The following is a 12212-nucleotide window of genomic DNA, read 5'->3' as shown; positions in this document are numbered from 1 at the left end:
TTTCCTTGGGGCTGGCCGGATTGGAGCGATCTCAAGATTAATCAGCCGAAATTGCGAGGATGATCCGGTTCTTGACTGAAGATTGAAGGCTTCGAATGTCCCGTCCATGGTTTTTGTATCGTCTTCTAAATGTTTTGCGTTCTTGTCCCAGTTTGTATTTTTCTACATATAACCTATCTATCTATCTATCTATCTGTCTGTCTGTCTGTCTGTCTGTCTGTCTGTCTATCTATCTAACTAACTTTCTATCTATCTGCCTGCCTGTTTCTCTATCTATCAACCCATCCATCCATCCATTTAGCAAGCTATTTCTCTGTGTATGTATGTATGTATGTATCTATCCAGCTATCTAAGCAGTCACTTATCTCTCTTTTTCTGTATATATATATATATATATATATAATACACACACACACGGTACTTATATATTAATCAAAACATGCAGTATTATAGATCCACTACAGTATACTCTCATTAATATACTCACTCTATTGACAAATATACAAGTGACTACTTTTTCTGACTTATGGATTCTTAGATTACATGTGCATATACGCGCGTGCATATACATACATACAAACACGTACATACACCCACGCACATCCACTCATACATTTGTATGCAGGCAATTAGATATACTCCATCTATATCACTTTATTATTTCAGCTATTCAGTGAGCTTATTACAGTTGTGTGCATGAGTGTGTGCATGCATGTGTGTGCATGCATGTGTGTGCATGCATGTGTGTGTGTATTTCTGCTGAACAGCATTACATTCAGGTTAAGAAGTGTTTATTGACTTTCATTATGTTAATAATTAGCATGATTCAGTGTGACACTCAAAAGTTTATTGATTAGTCAACCATTTATTTTATATATATATATATATATATATATATATATGTATATATGTATGTATGTAGGGAGAATTCAAGAAAAAATCACAAGACGAAGACAGGTGGTGTACAAAACAAACAGATGTATTAGTATAATGCTCGGGAATTGAAAAAGTCTTTTACGTTTCGAGCCTACGCTCTTCTACAGAAAGAAACAAGGAGAGGTGCAAACCCTGTATTGATAAACATAGGTATAAATAAGCCGTTTGATAATTACACCATACCTAGTGGAATACAACCTAGTAATAAATATAAAAATATAAGTATAAGCATTTTAATCCTGGAAAGTCTAACATGATTAAATAATCCAATTCTAGAAAACACAAAATAATTTGGTTTGTCTCACCTTTTTCTCTTAGAGTTAAAAACTCACTTAAGTTGTTTTTCAAAATCTTGAAAGCTAATCTTCCAAAGCTTCACAAGTATTATTCAATTTGTGATAAATCTTCAATAAAATTCTCTTACTCTGCAATGCCTAATCTCGGATCTGTTATAGCTTCCATAAGTAGAAGTAAAATAAAATGTCAATCGAATAAAGACTCTAACACTAATAATGTAGCTAATGGTCGCCGAGGTAATAATAACAAATCTAGAATAATAAATTTAAGTAAATCTAAGTTTAATAATGTTAATCCATGTCAACCTTTGGTAGTTACAGAGCCTGATAATCCCCCCACCCCAAAATAGGTAAAAAACAAAAAGACTAATAGAAATGATAGAACAGTTTTTAAAAGTACATGTAGTTGTAGAATCCCTGAATCATGTCCACTTGTCAGTTCATGTCTTTGGAAGAACGTGGTATATAAATGTACAGTAAAAGTAGATAACCAAAAAACTAAGATATATATAGGAAGCACTGTAGATTTTAAGAGGAGATACAGAGCGCATGTAAATTCCTTTTCTAAAGCTATGTATAAAAACTCAACAGTTCTTGCCTCATTTATACACTACCTAAGAGATAGCAACACTGATTATATTTTATCCTGATCCATAATTACAGAGCCCACCACCACCACCTTATAGTGCTAGTTTGAGCAGATGCTGGTTATGTATAAAGGAATCATATATTATCATTAGATCATAAAGTTTAAACACATTAATAGATTCTCTGATGTGATTCCCTCATTTAGACATAAATTCTGTTCCACTTTTTCTGAAACTTTATAGAACCAAACATATTGGATAATTGATTTGGAAGAGTGCCTGCAATTTGAAACATTTTAGCTTTTAGTATTGTGAATATTCCATTGTGCTATTTTTAATTAGATTTAAACCTCAATAGGTTAATATACTTGTCCCATCATGCGGGTTTTTTTATATGGTTTTTATTTTTCAAAATTAAGATAAACAAAGTTCTTTTTTAATCTAAAATATACTCACCTTCATTTTCTACAATGCTCTTCCATCTATCTGTAGACTTGGTCTCGTCTACAGAAATCATATATTTTCCATCCAAATGGTTTTGAAGACTGCAGAATAAATGATAATTTGATGGGTCAGCAAATATGGTGGGTGGGGCATCGTTTCCCATTCAAACTGCTCCAGCCCTTGAAATATCATCCTTGCTGTATGTAGCCAAGCAGTTTTTCTTCTAGTACTGGTGATGATGAATGATCGAATGACCAAATCCATGCTTCTCTGCTAGTTCCTCAATAGTTACGATGGAATTTTGTTCCGCCAGGGTTTGCAGGACGTCCTTGTCAAGCTCTACAGATCTTCCAAGATGAGGCTCGTCTTCTAGGCTGGAGTTTCCAGCTTGGAATTTCTGCAACCACCATTGACACTGACTTACGCTTATTGTCCGATCCCCATATACTGCATTAAAATTCCACACACTTTCCGTTGCATTGTTGCTTTTATTGAACTCATAAAGGAAAATATGCCAAATATGTTCCTTTAACACTTCCATTATAGCTTTGTGAAAATAACTGTTAAAATCGAACTGCACTCTTTGAAATTTGCACTAAGAATAAGGACATGGTAAAATTACTACCTGCTTTTATAACAAGTTGATGCAGGTAGTTTATCCCATCCTCTCTCCGACTTTTAGTCCATGCAATTGAAAAAACCACATAATTTATGGGATGACCCAGTATATATATATATATATATATATATATACACTCTCACACACACACACACATATATATATATATATATATATACCATCATACATACACACACACACATACATATATATATACACACACACATGCACACACATATATATCATCATCATCATCATCATCATCATTGTTTAACGTCCGTTCGATGATGATGATGATATATATATATATATATGTGTGTGTGTGTGTGTATATATATATATATGTATGTGTGTGTGTATGTATGATGGTATATATACACACATATATACATATAGATACACATATAGAAATATACATATATGCATAAATATATATTTTTATTTTGTATTGTGTTTCAGGAATGATTCTGTTTTTGTTGATTATTCTTTAATGTATGCATCTCACAGTTATTCATTTCTATATTCATTTTATATGTTTTATTGCAGACGCCTCACAACATGAGTAAACCACCTGGACGTCTGCTAGCAGACAGCCGTTTACCTGCAATGGTTGGATCAGGCCAGGTCCAGGTGTACATTGCCAAGTATAACTATGATCCTTTCCAATTCTCACCTAACGAAAACCCTGAAACAGAACTGGCCCTTAATTCAGGCGATTACGTTTTTATCAATGGAGAGATGGATGAGGTTTGTTTAAGTTTTTTTGAGATCCTCTTCTATTCCTTTCATTGACATATTTATTTTCATCGTACACATTCTCTCATTGTTGCATTTAAAAATTTTTTTGTATTTCTGTGCTTTTTCCATCACATGCTTTACTTATTTAACTTTGTATCTTTGTATCCTTTTTAGCTTTGTTTACATTTGTTAGCTGTCGGAGCACTGCATTCTTCAAAACTTCCATGCTTCCTGAGATTCGCCAACACTACACCTGATTTTCTCCCCTCCAAACACACACAAGCATGTATCTGACTCATACCCTGTTCACTTCCCAGACATTTCTACATTACTGCATATGCTTTATATGCACTTTTGACAAGTTGTGGTGCACCTGAGCACTGTATACAATAATTTCATTATTATTGTTTATGTATTTTAACAATCTAAGTAGCTCTATAATTATACGAACTCAATGGGCTTCTTTATAGTTTCCATTTACCAAATTTCACATGGTATTGGTCAGCCTGACATATGTATATATGTGTGTATATATACCATCATACATACACACACATACATATATATATATATACACACACACACACACACATAGCAGACACTTGTCTAAACCCATGACTGCATCTATTAATATCATCATCATTGTCATTTAATGTCCATGCTCCATGCTGGTTTTGGATAGGAGGGTTTCACAGGATGTGATGTGTTCAAGGCCTGCATTGTGCTCCATTGCCTGCTTTGGCCTAGATGCCTTTCCTAATACTGAGCACTTTGCAGTGCACTGGGTTTCTTTTTATTCCTTTTTGTGCCACAAGCATTAGTGATGTTGCCATGCAGCTCACAAGACTATGGAATCTGAGAGGTGGGGGACAGACTATCGGTGGTGTGGCAGAACAGCTTTGTGTTGTAAAGGATCTATAGAGCTACTGATATTCAGAGGAGAGGGTGTGAATGGACCAGGCATGCTCGAAAGAACAGCTAAATCCCTCAAATACTATAATACTAGATGCACTCTCTGAATGAAAGACATTATGGCCTTGGCTGGAATGTCATTAATGTTAGGTCCACTTGATCAGCTTACCTTGGGTTAAACAATCGTAACATCAACTCTCCTGAACAAGTGAAGGAATCAGACTCTAATTTCCGCTGATTATCATTTCGCTAATTAATAAATATTTATGCCAGCCATTGTGACTATACTCTGATGTATTTGAATTTCTTCTGCCTCATTTATGAATAAATACTCATATATATACATATATATATATATATATATATATATATATATACATACATACACAAAAATACATATATATATATATGCACATACACAGATATATATATACATCTCTCTTTCATGCCACATCTGATGCTTCTTATGCCCAACATTTCTCTCAGGGCGCTTACACACTGACATAACACATCCAGCGGATCATACTAGCTTTATTTCTTTCAACCCTACACATATCAACATATCATCAGCAGTTTCACTGCCATATATCTTTATATATATATATATATATATATATTAATACATATACGTGTGCATGTGTGTGTACAGGTATGCACTCACACACACGCGCACGCACACACGCACAGATATGTAAAATTAATTAACGTAACCTGTCATATGATAAAATGTTCTATAAATCAAGAGAAACTTAGGTTTTACTTTCTATTAACAAAAGATATTGCAAGTTAAAACATAAAAGAAGTTATATATAGTTTATCTAATTTAGTTAGTGGTATATTCCTTTGACATCAAAAACTGATTTTGAGATTATTATTATTATTATTTTTTTATGACATGCATATATTGTCATATAAATATACAATGTGTAAAAGTAAAGAAAAATCTTAGCGGACATAATTAAACAATTTAATTTAAAATATCTACAATATTTATGAAAATCTACTCATGCCATAATTAATTTTATAGTGATATAATTTTAATGAACTTTAAAAAGATACAGTCTCAAGCAACATATATCAAGAGAAAAACATTTTAAATTTTCTTAGATTTTCTTATAGGTTTCCAGAATTGCGAAACAAATCACTATCAGATAATCACAATATTTGGCTTCCGTATTCATATACAACCATAGATGTGTACTTAGGAAGTTCCTCCCTCCTGTACAACACAGTATCATATCAGCAAAAAAAAATGCATGATATCACATGAATTGTACTAACCTTGTTTACATTCATTTTGTAGGTAGTAAGGAATTTTTTAATGTAATAGAGAAAATTCTAGTCTCTTCTTCTGTTGTTCTTTTCTGTTCTGCAATTGAATCATTACATGACCAGGTTTTTGAGTTAGACAATTTTCGGCAGTATTTTAAGAATTAAGCAAGGATCTTCTGGTTTATTTTTATGGAAGATCAGTTGTTGCCCTTGCTTGTAATTCTTCCCTCTCTTTGCAACTTGTATTATCCAAAGGAAAGACAAGGGCCAATACAATTTGTCACCAATCTTCATTTATATTTATGTTTGTTATGTGTCTAGCTAGCTAGCTAGTTATATATTTACACACACACACACACACACACATGCAGATTGTAGACCTTGGCACAGTCTACTAGTTTGCCAGCTACTGTTAAGCCACCCAACATATGCCAGCATGGAAAATGGATGTTAACCCTTTAGCATTTAAACCGGCCATATCCGGCCAAAAGTATTCTGCTTGTTTTATGTTCAAACTGGCCAGATCTGGTCTCTCACACCAACCCTACAATATCGTTTTAAAAATTAACAGCTACCTCATCAAAATTTCATAGCTACAAGATTAATGCTAGATTAGTTCAAAACAATTTGGTTAAAAAAAGTATTAATTTTGGCAGAATAATGCGAACACTAAAGGGTTAAATGATGGTGATATGCTTCTGCCCAGTTTCCATCTACCAAATCCAATGATGAGGCTTTGGTCAGCCAGGAGCTATAGGAGAAGGCACTTGCCCAAGGTGTGATGCTGTAAGACTAAATTTGAAACCATGTAGTTGGGGAGCAACTACATGGTTTCAAAGGTCTCAGTCTCCTATCATTGCCTCTGTGAAGCCCAGTGTTCAAAGGTCATGCTTCACCACTTCATCCCATGTCTCAATCATCAGTTTTCAAAACCCATGTTACCTCCTCCACAGGAGACAAAATAGATATAAATATAATGGGAAGCTTTATGAAAATAAACAAAAGACGAAGGCAGGTGGAATACAAACAAACAATTGTATTAGTATGGCGCTCAGGAATATAAATAAAACAAGTCTTTTACGTTTCGAGCCTATGCTCTTCAACAGAAAGATACACAGAAAAGAAACACGGAAAGAAACAAGGAGAGAAAAAAAATGCGTGCAGAAGCTAGTGAATCAACATGGCGATCTAGATATAAATATAACCCTTTAGCATTTAAACCAGTCACATCTAGCCCCCAAATTCAAACCCCTTTGCCAAGCCGTGTCTATCCAAAGGTGGCAGAGTAGGCTCATCAAACCAGTATGATCTCAAGCTCAAATTCAGAGCCTCCACATCAGACCTTGATTGGTGGAGGTAAAATGCTGAGCCCTTCATCCTACAGTGGACTGAACATGTCCAGTCCAGTCCAGTCCAGTCCAGTCTAGTCTTATCCAATCTATTAGAATGATTAGGTTTTTGTCCTTTCATTGTAATCTTTTAGAAATATTACATTCCACTCATCTCACTGTAATCTATTAGAACAATTAGATTGCAGTCATCTCATTGCTTTCTATTAGAACAGCGTTCCAGTTGTCTGATTACAATCGAGGTGTTGGTGTGAGAGCATGTTCGTTCTTTCATGGAAAATATTTGTTCTGATAATTTATATGCGTTATACAAACCGAGGAACCTGCCAGCCGTTGCTGGTTGGGGAAAGAATACAGAAATGAATTAATATAAAAATATTAATATGTAAAGTAATATCCTGTTTGTGATTATGGCGGAAAAAAAAAGAAGAAAAACAACAAGTATTCAGATGGGAATGGGAAAATGCTGCAATTTGCAAAACGTAAAATCAAATCTTTATTTGCTCTCTCCCTCCCTCTCTCTCTCTCTCTCTCTCTCTCTCTCTCTCTCTTCTATATATATATATATAGATTATTATATATTATATAATATATATATATATATATATATATATTATATATAATTATATATATATTATATATATATCTATATATAATATATATGTATATATATATTATGTATTATATATATATGTATATATATATATATGTATATATATATTATATGTATATATAATATGTATATATAATGTATATCTTTTGTTTCTCTCTTTCTCTCTCTCATGCACACACACACACTGTGTATGTATATATGTGTGTGAATATATCTATATATATATATATATATTGGTCTGACTCTCTCATGCACTTTCTCTTTTCCTCCCACTGTGAACATATTTTCAAGTCTGGTACTTATTGGTCTCTCTTGCTGAACTGCTAAGTTACAGGGATGTAAACAGACCAACACCAGTTGTTAAGTGGCGGTGGTGGGGGGGGGACAAACTCATACACATACAGATATGTATATACATACATACAAATATATATGTTTGAGAAGATTCGTCAAGCCAAGTGAAATCCTGGTCATGGTTGATGCTGGTGTCATGTAAATGGTGTCCAGGCTGGTAATACATAAAAGCACATGAGGTGGTCATCTGGCAGAAACGTTAGCACGCCAGGTGAAATGCTCAGCGGTATTTCGTTTGCCGCTATGTTCTGAGTTCAAATTCCGCCGAGGTCGACTTGGCTTTTCATCCTTTCGGGGTCGATTAAATAAGTACCAGTTACGCACTGGGGGGGTCGATGTAATCGACTTAATCCATTTGTCTGTCCTTGTTTGTCCCCTCTGTGTTTAGCCCCTTGTGGGTAGTAAAGAAATAGGTATTTCATCTGCGGTGAGCTGGCAGAAACCAGTATCTCAGTGATGATGACATCATATCTACTGTTGATGACCTTTTTTGACCAACAAGATGAAAGCTTCTTCACCAATGGGATCCAAGCACTGCAACACCGATGGGAGAAGTGTGTGAACTGCAATGGGGTCTATGCTGAGAAATAAACCTCATTTAATCACGTTTCATGGAAGTATTTTTGTCAGCCTATTAGCTTTTCAGCCAACCCTTGTATAGTAGAAAACACAACACTTGCTTAAGGTGACACACAGTGGGACTGAACCCAGAACTATGTGGTTCAGAAGCAAACTTTTTACCATACAGCCTCTCCTGCACCATGTGTGTATGTCTGTGTCTCTGTGTGTGTGTGTCTGTGCCTGTGTGTGTGTGTGTGTGTGCATGCATAAGCACAAAATAGGAGAGACACTGGCAACTAGGTAAACAGATATTGTCTGGTAGCTACAGAAGAAAAAAAATAATTATCATTTTATCGTTAAAGTCATATGTTTTATATTTGAAAGAACGATTGCTAATTATTGCTTGAATTTGTTATTGTTGTTTGTATCTTTTTTTTTTTTAATTGTATTATCACTCTAGTCTCTCTCTCTATCCTGACTCAAGTCTAGACATCTCAATGTGAAGTATGTCTATTTTTACATACCAACCACAATATTTCTTGGTGTCATTGCTCTCTTACTTCATTGCTTTACACACCTCAGTCTCTCTCCTTTCTCCTTTCCCTCCTCTCTCTCTTTCGCTCTCCACCTTTTTTCTACTTTCGCTCCTGTCAGCTGAAAGAAAACATATTTCTTAAGGTCTCTTATAGTGAAGATAAAAATTTTTTTTTAAATAACAGCAAGATATACGATTTCCTGCTCTTTTCATCCAGAACTCGTGAATGCAGACAAGTTCGAAAATGATAATGAGAAATATATAGCCTGGCTAGTTGGTTAGAATGTACGGGCAAAAGATATATATACACATATATATATATAGTTAATCCAAACAAGAAAGCACCCAAAAAACACAACAACGCGAGGACGTGGAACAAATATAGCATTATTGGGCGCTCAGGAAAGAAGGAGGGTTTAACGTTTCGAGCGGAGCTCTTCGTCGGAAACATAGGAGAAGGAAAGACAGAGGGAAGAAAATCGCCAACGGTACACACGCGGTCACATTTTGAATGACCAGAAGGAAATGGGTGAAGAAAAGTTCTTTCAAAGACATACATATATATATATATATATATATATATATGTATGTATGTATCCTCTTCTTGCCTTGGCTTTGCAAGCAAAGATTTATGGAGGGTTGTGTCCACATCTGTTGCAAGCTTGCTGGTACCCAAGGAATCCGTGTCAATATGAACAGACAAGACCACAGAGGCTGCATGGAAAAGTAGACTGGTCTGGGCTGGTTGGAGCAGGTGAAGAGGAGTATTTCCAGTACAGGGATTCTCTTCGTCTGTGGCTCAAAGTCATGAACCCAGCTCTCATCCTGGCTGAGTAAAGGTTCAAGAAAACCAGCTGGATCTGCTTCAGACATTGTCAGATTTTCCCTTGAGATGAATCAACCTTGTGCACTTTTGATCAGGTATCAGAAGACATGGCACACACTGAGCAGAGACCTTGTCCTTTTTCCCTCCTTTTTCTCTTGTCTGCAAGGATGGTCCTGTGAATGTCTTCATAGAAGGCTGTTGCTTGATGGACAGTGAAATACCAAGCTTCATCAGCAGCAGCAAGAACAGACAGCTGGTGGTGATCAATGTGGAAGGTGCCAAAGGATTTCTCTAGAAAGTCCTTGTACCATTTTTTCTTTGGTACCTTTCTGTCATGGTGACCAATTGCACCCCTCACATAATAATCAAGGGGTTTGTAGTCTGGGGAATTAGGTGGTCAGATGTTAGGAATGATGTGGTCGCAGAAATTGTTTGACAGCCATGACTAGGTTCTCCTGCTTGTGTGGCATGGTGCAGAGTCCTGTTGCCAGATATAGGGTCCTCCAGCAGCCACACTCATGACCCAGGGCAACACTACCTCCTCCAGGCACTTGATGTAGGCCTCTGTGTTGAGTGTGAGGCTGTGTGGGAAGATGAATGGAGGCATAATGTTGCCAACACTAGTGATCACTCCAAACATCATGATGTTGACTGGATGTTTGGTTTTTATCACTCTTGGTACATGTCCTCAGATTGACACCCAAACACTCTGAAATATTTGTATTGGAGCTTCCAGCATGAATGCCAAGCAGTACAGCATGTCATTTCCAAATTTCTGGCAGAGCCTATTGTATCATGGTGCTGTTTTTCTCACAAACAGTACCCAACTGACCCTACAATACTGTGTAGTCAACAAAATCAAAAACAAACATTGTGCATGCGCGAAATTAAAAACATAAAATGGCGACAATTTACCCATCGCACCCCGTAAATATAGTGTGTGTGTGCGCGCACGTATGTATATATATGTGCGTGTATGTATGTATATGTGTATGTATATATATATATATACATACACAAATGGCGGTGCACCAGCATGGCCACAGCTTGTGAGCTGAAACTAAATAAATAAATAAAAATAAATTTAAAAAATACACACATTAATTTATCTATCATACTTTTTCAACTGTCAAGTGTAAATGGCTGCAATGAAGTCTATATTGTGATCTTGAGAAAATGTTCCCGATGCTACCATACCACTTAAAAAAATGTTGTTAGCCAGAAGATAATGCTTGAAATTGTAATGTTTTTACTTGAAGCTCAGAAGTGTCTGGCTTTATCTCTTTCAGTTCTATATTACCATTGTTCCACTTATTGTCATCCATTTGTTCACCACTTGTTCAGTTCTAGTTTCTGCTTCCAATTTTTTTCTTCCTGACTTTTTATTTTTTATGTTTTCCTTCATCTATTTATTTATTTATTTATTTGTTTGTTCATTTATTGTCTTCTAATGTATGGAATAGAATTGGTTTACAAATAATGAAATAATTTGAAAATGGAAACTTATATTTCCATTATATTGTTGTCTGTGTCCGAATGAATAAAAATTGGAAAAAGAAGAACAATAAATTCTGGAATGGTTTTTAAGAACCATACAATAAACCATTACAGAAAATGGGTATATTGATTATTGTGTAATTGTTAATGGACACTGAAGTTATAGATGTTGTACCTTTACATAATCCATTATAAAATATAAAGATTTTGGAGACGAAAAAAAAGAATGGTCGGTTCTATGTATATTGGAAATCCTGTCTTTTTTGTTTCCAGGATCTAAAATATATCAAAAGACTCTTTAAAAAATACTTTTAAAGTAATTATTATTATTATTATTATTGATGCCAGGACCCCTGGACTGGAGATACGTAAAAAGCACTATCCGAATCGTGGCCGATGCCAGCGCCACCTCGACTGGCTTCCGTGTCGGTAGCACGTAAAAAGCACTATCCAAATCGTGACCGAAGCCAGCGCCGCCTCGACTGGCTTCCGTGCAGGTGGCACGTAAAATGCACCAATCCGACCGTGGCCAATGCCAGCCTCGCCTGGCACCAGTGCAGGTGGCACGTAAAAAGCACCCACTACACTCACGGAGTGGTTGGCGTTAGGAAGGGCATCCAGCTGTAGAAACATTGCCAGATCAGACTGGGCCTGGTGCAGCCTTCTGGCTTCC

At 35.8% G+C, this 12212-nt stretch overlaps 1 protein-coding gene across 8 annotated transcripts in view; it reads left to right on the top strand.

Annotated features, from left to right (window-relative positions):
* LOC115224461 (RIMS-binding protein 2) overlaps nt 1-12212 on the top strand; it is a 595300-nt gene that overhangs the window by 487820 nt on the left and 95268 nt on the right. For all 8 annotated transcript variants that reach the window (XM_036513377.1, XM_036513379.1, XM_036513378.1 and 5 more), the window contains one exon: nt 3429-3629. In XM_036513377.1, coding sequence (XP_036369270.1) covers nt 3429-3629 — 201 coding nt within the window. The remainder of the gene's footprint in view (nt 1-3428; nt 3630-12212) is intronic.

The sequence above is a fragment of the Octopus sinensis genome, linkage group LG25 (assembly GCF_006345805.1).
Source record: "Octopus sinensis linkage group LG25, ASM634580v1, whole genome shotgun sequence".
Taxonomy (NCBI): Eukaryota; Metazoa; Mollusca; class Cephalopoda; order Octopoda; family Octopodidae; genus Octopus; species Octopus sinensis.
The sequence above is the reverse complement of the archived record's forward strand: the minus strand, read 5'-3'. Positions and strand labels throughout refer to the sequence as shown.